Source organism: Scyliorhinus canicula, unplaced genomic scaffold (genome assembly GCF_902713615.1).
Source record: "Scyliorhinus canicula unplaced genomic scaffold, sScyCan1.1, whole genome shotgun sequence".
NCBI classification, from domain to species: domain Eukaryota; kingdom Metazoa; phylum Chordata; class Chondrichthyes; order Carcharhiniformes; family Scyliorhinidae; genus Scyliorhinus; species Scyliorhinus canicula.
The window spans coordinates 1,352,604-1,376,311 of record NW_024055734.1 but is presented as its reverse complement, the minus strand read 5'-3'; the positions used below and the strand labels follow the sequence as shown (position 1 = coordinate 1,376,311).

At 50.0% G+C, this 23,708-nt stretch overlaps 1 protein-coding gene across 1 annotated transcript in view; it reads left to right on the top strand.

Moving 5' to 3' along the window:
* Window positions 1-5,280: 5,280 nt before the first annotated feature.
* Window positions 5,281-23,708, top strand: part of LOC119960804 (serine/threonine-protein kinase LMTK1-like) — a 20,807-nt gene continuing 2,379 nt past the window's right edge. Inside the window, exons 1-2 of the mRNA XM_038788410.1 lie at window positions 5,281-5,681; window positions 20,051-20,159. Coding sequence (XP_038644338.1) covers window positions 5,400-5,681; window positions 20,051-20,159 — 391 coding nt within the window. The 5' untranslated portion in view covers window positions 5,281-5,399. The remainder of the gene's footprint in view (window positions 5,682-20,050; window positions 20,160-23,708) is intronic.

Below are 23,708 nucleotides of genomic sequence, written 5' to 3'. Positions count from 1 at the left end.
GGAGAGAGCGGGGCAGTGGGATTAGTTTGGGATTGATACAGGGCTATGGGGAGAGAGCGGGGCAGTGGGATTAGTTTGGGGATTGATACAGGGCTATGGGGAGAGAGTGGGGCAGTGGGATTAGTTTGGGGATTGATACAGGGCTATGGGGAGAGAGCGGGGCATTGGGATTAGTTTGGGATTGATACAGGGCTATGGGGAGAGAGCGGGGCAGTGGGATTAGTTTGGGATTGATACAGGGCTACGGGGAGAGAGCGGGGCAGTGGGATTAGTTTGGGATTGATACAGGGCTATGGGGAGAGAGTGGGGCAGTGGGATTAGTTTGGGGATTGATACAGGGCTATGGGGAGAGAGTGGGGCAGTGGGATTAGTTTGGGGATTGATACAGGGCTATGGGGAGAGAGTGGGGCAGCGGTATTAGTTTGGGGATTGATACAGGGCTATGGGGAGAGAGTGGGGCAGTGGGATTAGTTTGGGATTGATACAGGGCTATGGGGAGAGAGTGGGGCAGTGGGATTAGTTTGGGATTGATACAGGGCTATGGGGAGAGAGCGGGACAGTGTTATTAGTTTGGGGATTGATACCGGGCTATGGGGAGAGAGCGGGGCAGTGGGATTAGTTTGGGGATTGATACAGGGCTATGGGGAGAGAGTGGGGCAGTGGGATTAGTTTGGGGATTGATACAGGGCTACGGGGAGAGAGTGGGACAGTGGGATTAGTTTGGGGATTGATACAGGGCTATGGGGAGAGAGTGGGGCAGTGGGATTAGTTTGGGATTGATACAGGGCTACGGGGAGAGAGTGGGGCAGTGGGATTAGTTTGGGGATTGATACAGGGCTCTGGGGAGAGAGTGGGGCAGTGGGATTAGTTTGGGGATTGATACAGGGCTATGAGGAGAGAGCGGGGCAGTGGCATTAGTTTGGGGATTGATACAGGGCTATGGGGAGAGAGTGGGGCAGTGAGATTAGTTTGGGGATTGATACAGGGCTATGGGGAGAGAGTGGGACAGTGGGATTAGTTTAGGGATTGATACAGGGCTATGGGGAGAGAGTGGGGCAGTGGGATTAGTTTGGGATTGATACAGGGCTATGGGGAGAGAGCGGGGCAGTGGGATTAGTTTGGAACTGATACAGGGCTATGAGGAGAGTGTGGGGCACTGGGATTAGTTTGGGGATTGATACAGGGCTATGGGGGGAGAGCGGGGCAGTGGGATTAGTTTGGGATTGATACAGGGCTATGGGGAGAGAGTGGGGCAGTGGGATTAGTTTGGGATTGATACAGGGCTATGGGGAGAGCGGGGCAGTGGGATTAGTTTGGGGATTGATACAGGGCTATGGGGAGAGAGTGGGGCAGTGGGATTAGTTTGGGGATTGATACAGGGCTATGGGGAGAGAGTGGGGAAGTGAGATTAGTTTGGGAATGATACAGGGCTATGGGGAGAGAGAGGGAAAGTGGGATTAGTTTGGGGATTGATACAGGGCTATGGGGAGAGAGAGGGGCAGTGGGATTAGTCTGGGGATTGATACAGGGCTATGGGGAGAGAGTGGGGCAGTGGGATTAGTTTGGGGATTGATACAGGGCTATGAAGAGAGAGTGGGGCAGTGGGATTGGTTTGGAATTGATACAGGGCTATGGGGAGAGAGTGGGGCAGTGGGATTAGTTTGGGGATTGATACAGTGCTATGGGGAGTGGGGCAGTGGGATTAGTTTGGGGATTGATACAGGGCTATGGGGAGAGAGTGGGGCAGTGGGATTAGTTTGGGGATTGATACAGTGCTATGGGGAGAGAGTGGGGCAGTGGGATTAGTTTGGGGATTGAAACAGGGCTATGGGGAGAGAGCGGGGCAGTGGGATTAGTTTGGGATTGATACAGGACTATGGGGAGAGAGTGGAAAAGTGGGATTAGTTTGGGATTGATACAGGGCTATGGGGAGAGAGTGGGGCAGCGGTATTAGTTTGGGGATTGATACAGGGCTATGGTGAGAGAGCGGGGCAGTGGGATTAGTTTGGGATTGATACAGGGCTATGGGAAGTGAGTGGGGCAGTGGGATTAGTTTGGGCATCGATACAGGGCTATGGGGAGAGAGTGGGGCAGTGGGATTAGTTTGGGGATTGATACAGGGCTATGGGGAGTGGGGCAGTGGGATTAGTTTGGGGATTGATACAGGGCTATGGGGAGAGAGTGGGGCAGTGGGATTAGTTTGGGATTGATACAGGGCTATGGGGAGAGAGTGGGGCAGTGGGATTAGTTTGGGGATTGATACAGGGCTCTGGGGACAGTGCGGGGCAGTGGGATTAGTTTGGGGATTGATACAGGGCTACGGGGAGAGAGTGGGGCAGTGGGATTAGTTTGGGGATTGATACAGTGCTATGGGGAGAGAGTGGGGCAGTGGGATTAGTTTGGGGATTGAAACAGGGCTATGGGGAGAGAGCGGGGCAGTGGGATTAGTTTGGGATTGATACAGGGCTATGGGGAGAGAGTGGGGCAGTGGGATTAGTTTGGGATTGATACAGGGCTATGGGGAGAGAGTGGGGCAGCGGTATTAGTTTGGGGATTGATACAGGGCTATGGTGAGAGAGCGGGGCAGTGGGATTAGTTTGGGATTGATACAGGGCTATGGGAAGTGAGTGGGGCAGTGGGATTAGTTTGGGCATCGATACAGGGCTATGGGGAGAGAGTGGGGCAGTGGGATTAGTTTGGGGATTGATACAGGGCTATGGGGAGTGGGGCAGTGGGATTAGTTTGGGGATTGATACAGGGCTATGGGGAGAGAGTGGGGCAGTGGGATTAGTTTGGGATTGATACAGGGCTATGGGGAGAGAGTGGGGCAGTGGGATTAGTTTGGGGATTGATACAGGGCTATGGGGACAGTGCGGGGCAGTGGGATTAGTTTGGGGATTGATACAGGGCTACGGGGAGAGAGTGGGGCAGTGGGATTAGTTTGGGGATTGATACAGGGCTACGGGGAGAGAGTGGGGCAGTGGGATTAGTTTGGGATTGATACAGGGCTACGGGGAGAGAGTGGGGCAGTGGGATTAGTTTGGGGATTGATACAGGGCCATGGAGAGAGAGCGGGGCAGTGGGATTAGTTTGGGATTGATACAGGGCTATGGGGAGAGAGCGGGGCAGTGGGATTAGTTTGGGGGTTGATACAGGGCCATGGGGAGAGAGCGGGGCAGTGGGATTAGTTTGGGATTGATACAGGGCTATGGGGAGAGAGCGGGGCAGTGGGATTAGTTTGGGGATTGATACAGGGCTATGGGGAGAGAGTGGGGCAGTGGGATTAGTTTGGGGATTGATACAGGGCTATGGGGAGAGAGTGGGGCAGTGGGATTAGTTTGGGATTGATACAGGGCTACGGGGAGAGAGCGGGGCAGTGGGATTAGTTTGGGATTGATACAGGGCTATGGGGAGAGAGCGGGCCAGTGGGATTAGTTTGGGGATTGATACAGGGCTATGGGGAGAGAGTGGGGCAGTGGGATTAGTTTGGGGATTGATACAGGGCTATGGGGAGAGAGCGGGGCAGTGGGATTAGTTTGGGATTGATACAGGGCTATGGGGAGAGAGCGGGGCAGTGGGATTAGTTTGGGATTGATACAGGGCTACGGGGAGAGAGCGGGGCAGTGGGATTAGTTTGGGATTGATACAGGGCTATGGGGAGAGAGTGGGGCAGTGGGATTAGTTTGGGGATTGATACAGGGCTATGGGGAGAGAGTGGGGCAGTGGGATTAGTTTGGGGATTGATACAGGGCTATGGGGAGAGAGTGGGGCAGCGGTATTAGTTTGGGGATTGATACAGGGCTATGGGGAGAGAGTGGGGCAGTGGGATTAGTTTGGGATTGATACAGGGCTATGGGGAGAGAGTGGGGCAGTGGGATTAGTTTGGGATTGATACAGGGCTATGGGGAGAGAGCGGGACAGTGTTATTAGTTTGGGGATTGATACCGGGCTATGGGGAGAGAGCGGGGCAGTGGGATTAGTTTGGGGATTGATACAGGGCTATGGGGAGAGAGTGGGGCAGTGGGATTAGTTTGGGGATTGATACAGGGGTACGGGGAGAGAGTGGGACAGTGGGATTAGTTTGGGGATTGATACAGGGCTATGGGGAGAGAGTGGGGCAGTGGGATTAGTTTGGGATTGATACAGGGCTACGGGGAGAGAGTGGGGCAGTGGGATTAGTTTGGGGATTGATACAGGGCTCTGGGGAGAGAGTGGGGCAGTGGGATTAGTTTGGGGATTGATACAGGGCTATGGGGAGAGAGTGGGGCAGTGGGATTAGTTTGGGATTGATACAGGGCTATGGGGAGAGAGCGGGACAGTGGGATTAGTTTGGGGATTGATACCGGGCTAGGGGAGAGAGCGGGGCAGTGGGATTAGTTTGGGGATTGATACAGGGCTATGGGGAGAGAGCGGGGCAGTGGGATTAGTTTGGGGATTGATACAGGGCTATGGGGAGAGAGTGGGGCAGTGGGATTAGTTTGGGGATTGATACAGGGCTATGGGGAGAGAGTGGGGCAGTGGGATTAGTTTGGGGATTGATACAGGGCTATGGGGAGAGAGCGGGACAGTGGGATTAGTTTGGGGATTGATACAGGGCTATGGGGGGAGAGCGGGACAGTGGGATTAGTTTGGGGATTGATACAGGGCTATGGGAAGAGAGTGGGGCAGTGGGGTTAGTTTGGGGATTGATACAGGGCTATGGGGAGAGAGAGGGACAGTGGGATTAGTTTGGGGATTGATACAGGGCTATGGGGAGAGAGTGGGACAGTGGGATTAGTTTGGGGATTGATACAGGGCTATGGGGAGAGAGTGGGACAGTGGGATTAGTTTGGGAGTGATACAGGGCTATGGGGAGAGAGTGGGGCAGTGAGATTAGTTTGGGGATTGATACAGGGGTATGGGGAGAGAGCGGGGCAGTGGGATTAGTTTGGGGATTGATACAGCGCTATGAGGAGAGAGCGGGGCAGTGGGATTAGTTTGGGGATTGATACAGGGCTATGAGCAGAGAGTGGGGCAGTGGGATTAGTTTGGGATTGATACAGGGCTATGGGGAGAGAGCGGGGCAGTGGGATTAGTTTGGGGATTGATACAGGGCTATGGTGAGAGAGCGGGGCAGTGGGATTAGTTTGGGGATTGATACAGGGCTATGGGGAGAGAGCGGGACAGTGGGATTAGTTTGGGGATTGATACAGGGCTATGGGGAGAGAGCGGGACAGTGGGATTAGTTTGGGGATTGACCAAAGTTTCTACCTCTCCGTATTTCTGCGTCTCGTGAAGCTAAGATCGCCCGTCTCTCTCTCGCCCTCCCCTCGCTGGATCTCCCAGGGCATCCCAGATTGACCAGTCCCAAGCCGGTTTGGGACATCGAGGAACTGCCACCCTGGGAGTGGGAGGAAGGAATGGACCGGTGTGAAGCCTCGGCCGAGGAGCTGGATCCACGGGGCCTGGTCTGGCGGAGGGGTGACCAGCGTGCGGGACCCCCGAACGAGGAGGAGGCGGACGAGGAGGAGGAGGCAACAGAAGGCCGCAGCGTTCCCATCGTGGTAACGGAGAGCGAGGACTCGGCCAATCTCCGCAGCCTGCTCAAATCGCCGCGATCCCCGGACAGCGTGGGCGATCTGGAGGGGAAGAAAAAGATGGTGTCCTTCTTCGATGATGTTACCGTCTATCTGTTCGATCAGGTGAAGGAGGATTCTCTCTCTCTCCCTCTCTCTGTCTATCTCCCTCTCTCTCTCCCTCTCTCACCCCCTCATTCTCTCTCCCCCTCTCCTCCTCATTCTCTCTCTCCCTCTCTCTGTCTTCATCCCTCTGTCCCACCATCTCTTTCACACCTTCCCTCTTTCTCTCCATCAAACTAATCCCACTGCCCCGCTCTCTCCCCATAGCCCTGTATCAATCCCAAACTAATCCCACTGCCCCACTCTCTCCCCATAGCCCTGTATCAATCCCAAACTAATCCCACTGCCCCACTCTCTCCCCACAGCCCTGTATCAATCCCCAAACTAATCCCACTGCCCCACTCTCTCCCCCTAGCCCTGTATCAATCCCCAAACTAATCCCACTCTCTCCGCATAGCCCTGTATCAATCCCCAAACTAATCCCACTGTCCACACTCTCTCCCCATAGCCCTGTATCAATCCCCAAACTAATCTCACTGCCCCACTCTCTCCCCATAGCCCTGTATCAATCCCCAAACTAATCCCACTGCCCCGCTCTCTCCCCATAGCCCTGTATCAATCCCCAAACTAATCCCACTGCCCCACTCTCCCCCCATAGCCCTGTATCAATCCCCAAACTAATCCCACTCTCTCCCCATAGCCCTGTATCAATCCCAAACTAACCCCACTGCCCCACTCTCTCCCCATAGCCCTGTATCAATCCCCAAACTATTCCCACTGCCCCGCTCTCTCCCCATAGCCCTGTATCAATCCCAAACTAATCCCACTGCCCCACTCTCTCTCCATAGCCCTGTATCAATCCCCAAACTAATCCCACTGCCCCACTCCCTCCCCTTAGCCCTGTATCAATCCCCAAACTAATCCCACTGCCCCACTCTCTCCCCATAGCCCTGTATCAATCCCAAACTAACCCCACTGCCCCACTCTCTCCCCATAGCCCTGTATCAATCCCCAAACTAATCCCACTGCCCCACTCCCCCATAGCCCTGTATCAATCCCCAAACTAATCCCACTGCCCCACGCCCCCATAGCACTGTATCAATCCCCAAACTAATCCCACTGCCCCGCTCTCTCCCCATAGCCCTGTATCAATCCCCAAACTAATCCCACTGCCCCACTCTCTCCCCATAGCCCTGTATCAATCCCCAAACTAATCCCACTGCCCCACCCTCTCCCCATAGCCCTGTATCAATCCCAAACTAATACCACTGACCCACTATCTCCCCATAGCCCTGTATCAATCCCAAACTAATCCCACTGCCCCACTCTCTTCCCATAGCCCTGTATCAATCCCCAAACTAATCCCACTGACCCACTCTCCCACCACAGCCCTGTATCAATCTCCAAACTAATCCCACTGACCCACTCTCCCACCACAGCCCTGTATCAATCTCCAAACTAATCCCACTGACCCACTATCTCCCCATAGCCCTGTATCAATCCCCAAACTAATCCCACTGCCCCACTCTCTCCCCATAGCCCTGTATCAATCCCCAAACTAATCCCACTTCCCCTCTCTCTCCCCATAGCCCTGTATCAATCCCCAAACTAATCCCACTGCCCCACTCTCTCCCCATAGCCCTGTATCAATCCCCAAACTAATCCCACTGCCCCGCTCTCTCCCCATAGCCCTGTATCAATCCGCAAACTAATCCCACAGCCCCACTCCCTCCCCATAGCCCTGTATCAATCCCAAACTAATCCCACTGCCCCACTCTCTTCCCATAGCCCTGTATCAATCCCCAAACTAATCCCACTGACCCACTCTCCCACCACAGCCCTGTATCAATCTCCAAACTAATCCCACTGACCCACTCTCCCACCACAGCCCTGTATCAATCTCCAAACTAATCCCACTGACCCACTATCTCCCCATAGCCCTGTATCAATCCCCAAACTAATCCCACTGCCCCACTCTCTCCCCATAGCCCTGTATCAATCCCCAAACTAATCCCACTGCCCCACTCTCCCCCCATAGCCCTGTATCAATCCCCAAACTAATCCCACTCTCTCCCCATAGCCCTGTATCAATCCCAAACTAACCCCACTGCCCCACTCTCTCCCCATAGCCCTGTATCAATCCCCAAACTATTCCCACTGCCCCGCTCTCTCCCCATAGCCCTGTATCAATCCCAAACTAATCCCACTGCCCCACTCTCTCTCCATAGCCCTGTATCAATCCCCAAACTAATCCCACTGCCCCACTCCCTCCCCTTAGCCCTGTATCAATCCCCAAACTAATCCCACTGCCCCACTCTCTCCCCATAGCCCTGTATCAATCCCAAACTAACCCCACTGCCCCACTCTCTCCCCATAGCCCTGTATCAATCCCCAAACTAATCCCACTGCCCCACTCCCCCATAGCCCTGTATCAATCCCCAAACTAATCCCACTGCCCCACGCCCCCATAGCACTGTATCAATCCCCAAACTAATCCCACTGCCCCGCTCTCTCCCCATAGCCCTGTATCAATCCCCAAACTAATCCCACTGCCCCACTCTCTCCCCATAGCCCTGTATCAATCCCCAAACTAATCCCACTGCCCCACCCTCTCCCCATAGCCCTGTATCAATCCCAAACTAATACCACTGACCCACTATCTCCCCATAGCCCTGTATCAATCCCAAACTAATCCCACTGCCCCACTCTCTTCCCATAGCCCTGTATCAATCCCCAAACTAATCCCACTGACCCACTCTCCCACCACAGCCCTGTATCAATCTCCAAACTAATCCCACTGACCCACTCTCCCACCACAGCCCTGTATCAATCTCCAAACTAATCCCACTGACCCACTATCTCCCCATAGCCCTGTATCAATCCCCAAACTAATCCCACTGCCCCACTCTCTCCCCATAGCCCTGTGTCAATCCCCAAACTAATCCCACTGCCCCACTCTCTCCCCATAGCCCTGTATCAATCCCCAAACTAATCCCACTGCCCCACTCTCTCCCCATAGCCCTGTATCAATCCCCAAACTAATCCCACTTCCCCTCTCTCTCCCCATAGCCCTGTATCAATCCCCAAACTAATCCCACTGCCCCACTCTCTCCCCATAGCCCTGTATCAATCCCCAAACTAATCCCACTGCCCCGCTCTCTCCCCATAGCCCTGTATCAATCCGCAAACTAATCCCACAGCCCCACTCCCTCCCCATAGCCCTGTATCAATCCCAAACTAATCCCACTGCCCCACTCTCTTCCCATAGCCCTGTATCAATCCCCAAACTAATCCCACTGACCCACTCTCCCACCACAGCCCTGTATCAATCTCCAAACTAATCCCACTGACCCACTCTCCCACCACAGCCCTGTATCAATCTCCAAACTAATCCCACTGACCCACTATCTCCCCATAGCCCTGTATCAATCCCCAAACTAATCCCACTGCCCCACTCTCTCCCCATAGCCCTGTGTCAATCCCCAAACTAATCCCACTGCCCCACTCTCTCCCCATAGCCCTGTATCAATCCCCAAACTAATCCCACAGCCCCACTCTCTCCCCATAGCCCTGTATCAATCCCCAAACTAATCCCACTGCCCCGGTCTCTCCCCATAGCCCTGTATCAATCCCAAACTAATCCCACAGCCCCACTCTCTCCCCATAGCCCTGTATCAATCCCCAAACTAATCCCACTGCCCAGCTCTCTCCCCATAGCCCTGTATCAATCCCAAACTAATCCCACTGTCCCACTCTCTCCCCATAGCCCTGTATCAATCCCCAAACTAATCCCACTGACCCGCTCTCCCCGATTGCCCTCTCTCCCTCCCTCTGCCCCTCCCTCCCTCTCTCCGTGATGATAATTTATTCACAAGATAACGATGTAGACTGTTCACTGACCAGCTATTACACAAACGGTAACGAATCCTGGATCTAACCCTCATGCGACTGTCCTCCGGTACGACTTACTGCCAACTGGCAGATCTCTGGAGTCACATGGTGGATCACCGTCCCCACCTGCTGGTCGGAGGTCGAATATCCAAGTGCAAACACTACTCTGCTAATCACCACATGCCCCTTCCTTTGGATATGTGAATGCGTAAGAAATATAACTGCTTTGCAAAACATGAGACGCGGAACATATTGAAACGCGTCCCTTGCACACAGTTTATTGCACATTCAGATTTTCAGGTGAATCACAGGGTCTTGTCGGCCTCCTGAATCTCATTGAATACGTGATCTTATTTTATCTTTCGAACGATCGGGTGTGCTGGCTCGTCTTTGGCCGCCAACTTTCAGTCTGTTGAAACGCCCATTCCTTCTCTGCGTGTGTCTTGTATGTTGGCCTCCTTGCCTTGCTTGTGTCTTCACGTGACGTCGATGAACTGTGTCCTTGAGTCTTCTCTTACCCTTCCTCCTCTGTTATAATCCGCCCTTTCCGTTTCCTTTTCGTCTTCGCTTTAGTGGCCGTGACGTTGGTGGGGTTAATATGCACATCTGCCTGTGCGTCTGGAGCATCCTTCTCGCTACTGGTCACTACGTACAGAGCGGACAAAAGAATAATCAACAGAGAACATTGACAAATGGTACATCGACATAGTGATTGGTTACAGTGCGGATCAAGGGGCCAAACGAAGCAAGTACATGAGCAAGAGCAGCATAGGGCGTCGTGAATAGTGTTCCTACAGGGAACAGATCAGTCCGAGGGGGGAGTCGTTGAGGAGTCTGGTAGCTGTGGGGAAGAGGCTGTTGCAATGTCTGGATGTGAGGGTCTTCTGTACCTTCTGCCTGATGGAAGGGTCTGGAAGAAGGCAAAGCCTGGGTGGGAGGGGTCTCTGACAATGCTGTCTGCCTTCCTGAGGCAGCGGGAGGTGTAGACAGAATCAATGTGGGGGTGGCAAGCTTGTGTGATGCGTTGGGCTGAGTTCACCACACTCTGCAGTTTCTTGCGATCTTGGACCGAGCAGTTGCCATACTAGGCTTTGATGCAGCCGGATAGGATGCTGTCTATCGTACATCTGTAGAAGTTTGTGAGAGTCGATGCAGACATGCCGAATTTCTTTAGCTTCCGTAGGAAGTAGAGACGTTGTTGGGCTTTCTTGACTGTTGCATCAACGTGAGTGGGCCAGGACAGACTGTTGGTGATGGTGACCCCCAGGAACTTAAAGCTATCGACCATCTCCACTTCGGAGCCATTGATGCAGACGGGAGTGTGTGTCGTGCTGCGCTTCCTGAAGTCAATGATCAGTCCCTTGGTCTTTCCGACATTTTTTTCAGTTACCAGTTGCTGTTGATTTACTCTGAACTAATTTGTCTACCGTTCTAATCTCACTTTCAGGCTCTGCACACTCCCATCTTGGAGCTTTCCCATTCGTTGTTGTCCTGCACAGATTGGATGTTGTGCGTTATCACCTCCTCACTGATGCCGAATAAGCTCAATAAACTTTCGTGGTCCTCCACTTCTGGCTCATCAACCGCTTCTTCACGTTCCTCGCCGTAATCCTCATCATCGTGATCATCATCATCATAATCATCATCATCACCATCGCGATCATCCTCATCGTAATCCTCATCATCATCATCGTGATCATCATCATCGTGATCATCATCATCATAATCATCATCATCACCATCGCGATCATCCTCATTGTAATCCTCATCATCATCATCGTGGTCATCATCACTGTAATCCTCATCATCGTGATCATCATCATCATAATCATCATCATCACCATCGCGATCATCATCATCGTAATCCTCATCATCATCATCATGGTGATCATCATCGTGATCATCATCATCGTGATCATCATCACTGCAATCCTCATCATCGTGATCATCATCATCGTGATCATCATCATCATCATCGTGATCATCATCATCGTAATCGTCATCATCATCATCGTGATCATCATCATCGTAATCCTCATCATCATCATCGTGATCATCATCACCATCACCGTAATCATCAGCATCACCGTAATCATCATCATGATCATCATCATCGTGATCATCGTCATCATCGTCGTCATCATCGTAATCATCAGCATCACCGTAATCATCATGAGAATCATCATCGTGATCATCGTCACCATCATCGTAATCCTCATCATCATCGTAATCATCATCATCGTAATCATCATCATCGTGATCATCATCATCATCATCATCGTGATCCTCATCATCGTAATCCTCATCATCGTAATCCTCATCATCGTCATCATCGTCATCATCATCGTAATCATCATCATCACCGTAATCATCATCATCGTGATCCTCATCATCGTGATCCTCATCATCGTAATCCTCATCATCGTAATCATCATCATCATCATCGTGATCATCATCATCATCATCATCGTGATCCTCATCATCATAATCCTCATCATCGTAATCCTCATCATCGTCATCATCGTCATCATCATCGTAATCATCATCATCACCGTAATCCTCATCATCGTGATCCTCATCATCGTAATCCTCATCATCGTAATCATCGTCATCATCATCGTAATCATCATCATCACCGTAATCATCATCATCATGATCACCATCATCATCGTGATCATGATCATCATCATCATCATCATCACCGTAATCATCATCATCATCATCATCATCATCATCGTAATCATCATCATCATCGTGATCATCATCATCATCACCGTAATCATCATCATCGTCATCATCATCATCACCGTGATCATCATCATCATCACCGTGATCATCATCACCGTAATCATCACCATCGTCATCATCGTGATCATCATCATCGTCATCATCATCATCACCGTAATCATCATCATCGTCATCATCATCATCATCGTGATCATCATCGTCATCATCACCATCACCGTGATCATCATCATCGTCATCATCATCGTGATAATCATAAAGAACCCTTGTACCGATCCTCTCAGGGCGAATTTGACCTTCTCCAGCTTAATGAAACCCGCCATGTCATTGATCCAGGTCTCCACGCTTGGGGGCCTCGCATCCTTCCACTGTAGCAAGATCCTCCGCCGGGCTACTAGGGACACAAAGGCCAGCACACCGGCCTCTTTCGCCTCCTGCACTCCCGGCTCCCCCGCAACTCCAAAAATCGCGAGTCCCCACCCTGGCTTGACCCTGGATCCCACCACCCTCGACACCGTCCTCGCCACCCCCTTCCAGAACTCCTCCAGTGCCGGGCATGCCCAGAACATATGGGCATGGTTCGCTGGGCTCCCCGAACACCTGTCCTCACCCCCAAAGAACCTACTCATCCTCGTCCCAGTCATGTGGGCCCGGTGCAGCACTTTGAATTGGATGAGGCTAAGCCTCGTACATGAGGAGGAAGAGTTAACCCTCAGTTCCCCCTCCCACTTAGCTTTTGACGCCTCCTCCACCTCCTGCATAACCTTGTAGATATCAGATATCTTCCTCTCTCCGACCCAGACCCCCGAAAGCACCCTGTCACTCACCCACCTCGCGGAAAGCGAAGGGAATCCCTCCACCTGCCGCCTAGCAAACGCCTTTACGAGGATTACGATGATCATCATCATCGTAATCATATATCATCATCACCGTGATCATCATCATCGTAATCATCATGATTGTAATCTTCATCATCATCGTCATCATCATCATCCTCATCAACATCGTTATCATCATCACCGTAATCATCACCATCGTGATCATCATCGTCATCGTGATCATCATCATCGTGATCATCATCATCATCGTCACCATCATCATCGTGATCATCATCACCGTGATCATCGTCATCATCATAATCATCATCATCATCGTGATCATCATCATTGTAATCCTCATCACCGTAATCAGCATCATCTTGGTCATCATCAGCGTAATCAGCATCATCATCATCATCATCGCCGTCATCATCACCGTGATCATCGTCATCATCATAATCATCATCATCATCGTGATCATCATCATCGTGATCATCATCATCGTGATCACCATCATCATCATCGTGATCACCATCATCATCATCGTGATCATCATCATCGTGATCATCATCATCGTGATCGTAATCATCATCATCATCATCGTGATCATCATCATCGTGATCACCATCATCATCATCGTGATCATCATCATCGTGATCACCATCATCATCATCATCATCATCGTAATCACCATCATCATCACCGTGATCATCATCATTGTAATCCTCATCACCGTAATCAGCATCATCATGGTCATCATCAGCGTAATCATCATCATCATCATCATCATCGTCGTCATCATCACCGTGATCATCGTCATCATCATAATCATCATCATCACCGTGATCATCATCATCGTGATCATCATCATCGTGATCACCATCATCATCATCGTAATCACCATCATCATCACCGTGATCATCATCATCGTGATCGTAATCACCATCATCATCATCGTGATCATCATCATCGTGATCACCATCATCATCATCGTAATCATCATCATCGTGATCACCATCATCATCATCATCATCATCGTAATCACCATCATCATCACCGTAATCATCACCATCGTGATCATCATCGTCATCGTGATCATCATCATCGTGATCATCATCATCATCGTCACCATCATCATCGTGATCATCATCACCGTGATCATCGTCATCATCATAATCATCATCATCATCGTGATCATCATCATTGTAATCCTCATCACCGTAATCAGCATCATCTTGGTCATCATCAGCGTAATCAGCATCATCATCATCATCATCGCCGTCATCATCACCGTGATCATCGTCATCATCATAATCATCATCATCATCGTGATCATCATCATCGTGATCATCATCATCGTGATCACCATCATCATCATCGTGATCACCATCATCATCATCGTGATCATCATCATCGTGATCATCATCATCGTGATCGTAATCACCATCATCATCATCGTGATCATCATCATCGTGATCACCATCATCATCATCGTGATCATCATCATCGTGATCACCATCATCATCATCATCATCATCGTAATCACCATCATCATCACCGTGATCATCATCATTGTAATCCTCATCACCGTAATCAGCATCATCATGGTCATCATCAGCGTAATCATCATCATCATCATCATCATCGTCGTCATCATCACCGTGATCATCGTCATCATCATAATCATCATCATCACCGTGATCATCATCATCGTGATCATCATCATCGTGATCACCATCATCATCATCGTAATCACCATCATCATCACCGTGATCATCATCATCGTGATCGTAATCACCATCATCATCATCGTGATCATCATCATCGTGATCACCATCATCATCATCGTAATCATCATCATCGTGATCACCATCATCATCATCATCATCATCGTAATCACCATCATCATCACCGTGATCATCATCATCGTGATCATCATCATCGTGATCACCATCATCATCATCGTAATCATCATCATCATCATCGTAATCATCATCACCATAATCATCATCATTGTAATCATCATCATCACCGTAATCATCATCATCGTGATCACCATCATCATCATCGTAATCACCATCATCATCATCATAATCATCATCACCGTAATCATCATCATCGTGATCATCATCGTGATCATCATCATTGTAATCATCATCATCGTAATCATCATCATCATAATCATCATCACCGTAATCATCATCATCGTGATCATCATCGTGATCATCATCATTGTAATCATCATCATCGTAATCATCATCATCGTGATCATCATCATCGTAATCATCATCATCGTAATCATCATCATCATCATCATCGTGATCATCATCATGATCATCATCATCGTAATCATCATCACCGTGATCATCATCATCATCGTAATGATCATCACCGTGATCATCATCATCGTGATCATCATCATCGTAATGATCATCACCGTGATCATCATCATCGTGATCATCATCATCGTGATCATCATCATCGTCATCATCACCGTAATCATCATTGTAATCATCATCATCATCGTAATCATCATCATCGTAATTATCATCACCATCATCGTAATCCTCATCATCAAAATCATCATCACCATCATCGTCATCATCACTGTGATCATCATCACCGTAATCATCATTACCGTGATCATCATCGTCGTGATCATCATCACCATCGCCGTAATCATCATCATCGTAATCCTCATCATCATCATCGTAATCCTCATCATCATCGTAATCCTCAAGATCGTGATCATCATCGTCATCATCAGCATCATCACCGTAATCATCATCATCGTAATCACCATCATCGTTATCATCATCATCGTAATCATCATCATTGTAATCATCATTGTAATCATCATCATCGTGATCATCGTCATCATAATCATCATCATCGTGAACATCATCATCGTAATCATCATCATCGTCATCATAATCATCGTCATCGTCTGCAATAGCTTCTCCTGTGAAGAGCAACACTGCTCTGGAATTATGCTTTCGTGCAGGGTGACCAGTTTCAAAGTCAGCAGCTACTTTTGCCCCCGAACCTTCACCCAGTTCCCCCGTCCCCGATCCTCGGGAGGACGAAACAAAGAAAGAACCAGTTGGTACAGTTTCCGTAACTGTTCTACCGGTGTACCGACCCGTATGCTTCTGCTTTGTTTAATGGTTTGCAACATGACGTTTTTTTCCTTCCTTTCAATCGATCTGGCATCCTGTGCGTCCTATAATTTCTGGTCCGTTAAAGAAGGTTCAGGGCCTCGCATACGTCCGCTCCTATGATGGACTCGCGTTCCATGTCCACAATGGAAAATGGTACGATGTGACTTCTGTTGCGTACCCATGCTTCGAGCTCACTTTCTCCCAACGTTGTCATCTCATGCCCTCTTGTACTATTTCAGTGGTCTCGTTCGATTGACGACTTTCAGTTCAAGTCGGACAAAACTGATAAGGTTGGCCCGTGTTCCCGTGTCGAGCTTGCATTTGATTAATGTGGCTTTCATCACCACGGGAATTATCCATCAGTCTTCGATGGTATCAGCATCACCATCACTATTGCCGCAACCTCTCAGTAAGACTTCTTCATTCTGCACACTCGGACTCCTCGTGTCATTGGTCTCTGACTGTCCACTCTATCTATTCCCCTGATCATCTTATAAACCTCTATCAAGTCGCCCCTCATCCTTCTCCGTTCTAATGAGAAAAGGCCTAGCACCCTCAACCTTTCCTCGTATGACCTACTCTCCATTCCAGGCAACATCCTGGTAAATCTCCTTTGCACCTTTTCCAAAGCTTCCACATCCTTCCTAAAATGAGGTGACCAGAACTGCACACAGTACTCCAAATGTGGCCTGACCAAGGTTTTGTACAGCTGCATCATCACCTCACGGCTCTTAAATTCAATCCCTCTGCTAATGAACGCTAGCACACCATAGGCCTTCTTCACAGCTCTATCCACTTGAGTGGCAACTTTCAAAGATCTGTGAACATAGACCCCAAGATCTCTCTGCTCCTCCACATTGCCAAGAACCCTACCGTTAACCCTGTATTCCGCATTCATATTTGTCCTTCCAAAATGGACAACCTCACACTTTTCAGGGTTAAACTCCATCTGCCACTTCTCAGCCCAGCTCTGCATCCTATCTATGTCTCTTTGCAGCCGACAACAGCCCTCCTCACTATCCACAACTCCACCAATCTTCGTATCGTCTGCAAATTTACTGCCCCACCCTTCAACTCCCTCATCCAAGTCATTAATGAAAATCACAAACAGCAGAGGACTCAGAACTGATCCCTGCGGTATGCCACTGGTAACTGGGCTCCAGGCTGAATATTTGCCATCCACCACCACTCTCTGACTTCTATCGGTTAGCCAGTGTGTTATCCAACTGGCCAAATTTCCCACTATCCCATGCCTCCTACCTTTCTGCATAAGCCTACCATGGGGAACCTTATCAAATGCCTTACTAAAATTCATGTACCATGTTACGTTCTGTGTTGTGGCCGAGGTAAATATGCACACAGAGCATCGAATTGTTTGACTCGTGATAGTTTATTAACAACATGAATGCGTGGAACGAACGATAACACAAACGCGAACGAATCAGCGAATTCTCCAGGAGCTACTTCCAATGCAGCTGTCCTCAAGTACGGCTTACTACCAACTGTTCGATCTCTGGAATCCCATGGCGGATATCTGTCCCCACCTGCTGGTCGGAGGTTGTATATCTAACTATATACCTAACTATGCATATCCACATCTCCCTCCCGACCCCCCCCCCCCCCCCGCTCTCTCTCCGTCTTTTCCACCCTCTCTCTCCCTCCGCCTCCCTCCCTCTCTCTTTCCTCTTTCTCTAACATTTGCTCGTTCTCTCTCTCTCTATCCCTCTCTCTATCTCTTGCTCCCTATCCCTCATTATCTATCTCTCCCCCTCTGTCCCTCCCTCTCTCTCTGGCTCCTTCCCAGTCCCTCCCCCTCTCTATCCCTCCCTCTCCCCCCCTCTCTCCCTCTCACTCTCCCTGCCCCTCCCTCTCTCAAGATCCTACCCTCTCCCTCCTTTTGCCCCCCCCCCTCTGTCTCTCCCTCTCACACCCTCTCTATCCCTCCCTTTCACGGCCTCTCTATCCCTCTCTCTCCGTGACTTCCTACCTCCCCCTCTCCCTCCCTATCTTAGCTAGGAAGGACCTAAGGAGAGAGCTAAGAAGAGCCAAGCGAGGACATGAGAAGTCTTTGGCAGGTAGGATCAAGGAAAACCCTAAAGCTTTCTATAGGTATGTCAGGAATAAAAGAATGACTAAGGTAAGAGTAGGGCCAGTCAAGGACAGTGGTGGGAAGTTGTGCGTGGAGTCCGAGGAGATAGGAGAGATGCTAAATGAATATTTTTCATCAGTATTCACACAGGAAAAAGACAATGTTGTCGAGGAGAATACTGAGATACGGGCTACTGGACTAGAAGGGCTTAAGGTTCATAAGGAGGAGGTGTTAGCAATTCTGGAAAGTGTGAAAATAGATAAGTCCCCTGGGCCGGATGGGATTTATCCTAGGATTCTCTGGGAAGCTAGGGGGGAGATTGCTGAGCCTTTGGCTTTGATCTTTAAGTCACCTTTGTCGACAGGAATAGTGCCAGAGGACTGGAGGATAGCAAATGTTGTCCCCTTGTTCAAGAAGGGGAGTAGAGACAACCCCGGTAACTATAGGCCAGTGAGCCTTACTTCTGTTGTGGGCAAAGTATTGGAAAGGTTTATAAGAGATAGGATGTATAATCATCTGGAAAGGAATTATTTGATTAGAGATAGTCAACACGGTTTTGTGAAGGGTAGGTCGTGCCTCACAAACCTTATTGAGTTCTTCGAGAAGGTGACCAAACAGGTGGATGAGGGTAAAGGAGTTGATGTGGTGTATATGGATTTCAGTAAAGCGTTTGATAATGTTCCCCACGGTAGGCTATTGCAGAAAATACAGAGGCATGGGATTCAGGGTGATTTAGCAGTTTGGATCAGAAATTGGCTAGCTGATAGAAGACAAAGAGTGGTGGTTGATGGGAAATGCTCTGACTGGTGTCCAGTTACTAGTGGTGTACCACAAGGATCTGTTTTGGGGCCACTGCTGTTTGTCATTTTTATAAATGACCTGGAGGAGGGCGTAGAAGGATGGGTGAGTAAATTTGCAGATGACACTAAAGTCGGTGGAGTTGTGGACAGTGCAGAAGGATGTTACAAGTTACAGAGGGGCATAGATAAGCTGCAGAGCTGGGCTGACAGGTAGCAAATGGAGTTTAATGCAGAAAAGTGTGAGGTGATTAATTTTGGAAGGAATAACAGGAAGGCAGAGTACTGGGCTAATGGTAAGATTCTTGGTAGTGTGGATGAGCAGAGAGATCTCGGTGTCCATGTCCATAGATCCCTGAAAGTTGCCACCCAGGTAGAGAGGGTTGTTAAGAAGGCGTACGGTGTGGTGGCTTTTATTGGTAGAGGTATTGAGTTTCGGAGCCATGAGGTCATGTTGCAGCTGTACAAAACTCTGGTGCGGCCGCATTTGGAGTATTGCGTGCAGTTCTGGTCGCCACATTATAGGAAGGATGTGGAAGCATTGGAAAGGGTACAGAGGAGATTTACCAGGATGTTGCCTGGTATGGAGGGAAGACCATATGAGGGAAGGCTGAGGGACTTGAGGCTGTTTTCGTTAGAGAGCAGAAGGTTAAGAGGTGACTTAATTGAGGCAGACAAGATGATCAGAGGGTTAGAACGGGTGGACAATGCCCCTTCTCTGCCCCTATCCCTCTCTCACGCCCCCGATCTCCCTCTTTCTCTCCTCCCTCTCTCTCCCTACCTCACTCCATCTCTCCCTCATTCTCTCCCTCCTCCTCTGTTATCTGATCACTTAAGATAGAGTTGGTGTCGTGTCGATGGCTGGGTTCGATCCCTCATCTCAGGTTGGGAAGGAGAGTTGCTCATTCCAATTCTCCCGTTCACTTTCCAGGAGACACCGACCAATACGCTGTGCTCCGGAAATTTGGAGAATCAGAGGAGCCCCCAGCAACAACGTGGCAACGACCTTCTCGAACCAATGCCTCATATTTACGGCTTTGGTAAGTCTATCGTCTATCCGACCATCTCCCAAACTCACCCTTCGATTCGCGCTTCTGCCCTGGGAGTGTTTGATGGGGATGGTGTAGAGGGAGCTTTACTCTGTATCTAACCCCGTGCTGTACCTGTCCTGGGAGTGTTTGATGGGGACTGTGCAGAGGGAGCTTTACTCTGTATCTAACCCCGTGCTGTACCTGTCCTAGGAGTGTTTGATGGGGACAGTGTAGAGGGAGCTTTACTCTGTATCTAACCCCGTGCTGTACCTGTCCTGGGAGTGTTTGATGGGGACAGTGTAGAGGGAGCTTTACTCTGTATCTAACCCCGTGCTGTACCTGTCCTGGGAGTGTTCGATGGGGACAGTGCAGAGGGAGCTTTACTCTGTATCTAACCCCGTGCTGTACCTGTCCTGGGAGTGTTTGATGGGGACAGTGCAGAGGGAGCTTTACTCTGTATCTAACCCCGTGCTGTACCTGTCCTGGGAGTGTTTGATGGGGACAGTGTAGAGGGAGCTTTACTCTGTATCTAACCCCGTGCTGTCCCTGTCCTGGGAGTGTTTGATGGGGACAGTGTAGAGGGAGCTTTACTCTGTATCTAACCCCGTGCTGTACCTGTCCTGGGAGTGTTTGATGGGGACAGTGTAGAGAGAGCTTTACTCTGTATCTAACCCAGTGCTGTACCTGTCCTGGGAGTGTTTGATGGGGACACTGTAGAGGGAGGTTTACTCTGTATCTAACCCCGTGCTGTACCTGTCCTGGGAGTGTTTGATGGGGACAGTGTAGAGGGAGCTTTACTCTGTATCTAACCCCGTGCTGTCCTGTCCTGGGAGTGTTTGATGGGGACAGTGTAGAGGGAGCTTTCCTCTGTATCTAACCCTGTGCTGTACCTGCCCTGGGAGTGTTTGATGGGGACAGTGTAGAGGGAGCTTTACTCTGTATCTAAACCCGTGCTGTACCTGTCCTGGGAGTGTTTGATGGGGACAGTGTTGAGGGAGCTTTACTCTGTTTCTAACCCCGTGCTGTACCTGTCCTGGGAGTGTTTGATGGGGACAGTGTAGAGGGAGCTTTACTCTGTATCTAACCCCGTGCTGTACCTGCCCTGGGAGTGTTTGATGGGGACAGTGTAGCGGGAGCTTTACTCTGTATCTAACCCCGTGCTGTACCTGTCCTGGGAGTGTTTGATGGGGACAGTGTAGAGGGAGCTTTACTCTGTATCTAACCCCGTGCTGCACCTGTCCTGGGAGTGTTTGATGGGGACAGTGTAGAGGGAGCTTTACTCTGTATCTAACCCCGTGCTGTACCTGTCCTGGGAGTGTTTGATGGGGACAGTGTAGAGGGAGCTTTACTCTGTATCTAACCCCGTGCTGTACCTGTCCTGGGAGTGTTTGATGGGGACAGTGTAGTGGAAGCTTTACTCTGTATCTAACCCCGTGCCGTACCTGTCCTGGGAGTGTTTGATGGGGACAGTGTATAGGGAGCTTTACTCTGTATCTAACCCCGTGCTGTACCTGTCCTGGGAGTGTTTGATGGGGACAGTGTCGAGGGAGCTTTACTCTGTATCTAACCCTGTGCTGTACCTGTCCTGGGAGTGTTTGATGGGGACAGTGTAGAGGGAGCTTTACTCTGTATCTAACCCCGTGCTGTACCTGTCCTGGGAGTGTTTGATGGGGACAGTGTAGAGGCAGCTTTACTTTGTATCTAACCCCGTGCTGTACCTGTCCTGGGAGTGTTTGATGGGGATAGTGTAGAGTGAGCTTTACTCTGTATCTAACCCCGTGCTGTACCTGTCCTGGGAGTGTTTGATGGGGACAGTGTAGAGGGAGCTTTACTCTGTATCTAACCCCATGCTGTACCTGTCCTGGGAGTGTTTGATGGGGACAGTGTAGGGGGAGCTTTACTCTGTATCTAACCCCGTGCTGTGCCTGTCCTGGGAGTGTTTGATGGGGACAGTGTAGAGGGAGCTTTACTCTGTATCTAACCCCATGCTGTACCTGTCCTGGGAGTGTTTAATGGGGACAGTGTAGAGGGAGCTTTAATCTGTATCTAACCCCGTGCTGTACCTGTCCTGGGAGTGTTTGATGGGGACAGTGTAGAGGGAGCTTTACTCTGTATCTAACCTCGTGCTGTACCTGTCCTGGGAGTGTTTGATGGGGATAGTGTAGAGGGAGATTTACTCTGTATCTAACCCCGTGCTGTACCTGTCCTGGGAGTGTTTGATGGGGACGGTGTGGAGGGAGCTTTACTCTGTATCTAACCCCGTGCTGTACCTGTCCTGGGAGTGTTTGATGGGGACTGTGTAGAGGGAGCTTTACTCTGTATCTAAACCTGTACCTGCCCTGGGAGTGTTTGATGGGGACGGTGTAGAGGGAGCTTTACTCTGTATCTAACCCTGTGCTGTACCTGTCCTGGGAGTATTTGATGGGGACGGTGTAGAGGGAGATTTACTCTGTATCTAACCCCGTGCTGTACCTGTCCTGGGAGTGTTTGATGGGGACAGTGCAGATGGAGCTTTACTCTGTATCTAACCCCGTGCTGTACCTGTCCTGGGAGTGTTTGATGGGGACAGTGTAGAGGGAGCTTTACTCTGTATCTAACCCCGTGCTGTACCTGTCCTGGGAGTGTTTGATGGGGACAGTGTAGAGGGAGCTTTACTCTGTATCTAACCCCGTGCTGTACCTGTCCTGGGAGTGTTTCATGGGGACAGTGTGGAGGGAGCTTTACTCTGTATCTAACCCCGTGCTGTACCTGTCCTGGGAGTGTTTGATGGGGACAGTGTAGAGGGAGCTTTACTCTGTATCTAACCCCGTGCTGCACCTGTCCTGGGAGTGTTTGATGGGGACAGTGTAGAAGGAGCTTTACTCTGTATCAAACCCCGTGCTGTACCTGTCCTGGGAGTGTTTGATGGGGACAGTGCAGAGGGAGCTTTACTCTGTATCTAACCCCGTGCTGTACCTGTCCTGGGAGTGTTTGATGGGGACAGTGTAGAGGGAGCTTTACTCTGTATCTAACCCCGTGCTGTACCTGTCCTGGGAGTGTTTGATGGGGACAGTGTAGAGGGAGCTTTACTCTGTATCTAACCCCGTGCTGTACCTGTCCTGGGAGTGTTTGATGGGGACAGTGTAGAGGGAGCTTTACTCTGTATCTAACCCCGTGCTGTCCCTGTCCTGGGAGTGTTTGATGGGGACAGTGTAGAGGGAGCTTTACTCTGTATCTAACCCTGTGCTGTACCTGTCCTGGGAGTGTTTGATGGGGACAGTGTAGAGGGAGCTTTACTCTGTATCTAACCCCGTGCTGTACCTGTCCTGGGAGTGTTTGATGGGGACAGTGTAGAGGGAGCTTTACTCTGTATCTAACCCCGTGCTGTACCTGTCCTGGGAGTGTTTGATGGGGACAGTGTAGAGGGAGCTTTACTCTGTATCTAACCCCGTGCTGTACCTGTCCTGGGAGTCTTTGATGGGGACAGTGTAGAGGGAGCTTTACTCTGTATCTAACCCCGTGCTGTACCTGTCCTGGGAGTGTTTGATGGGGACAGTGTAGAGGGAGCTTTATCTGTAT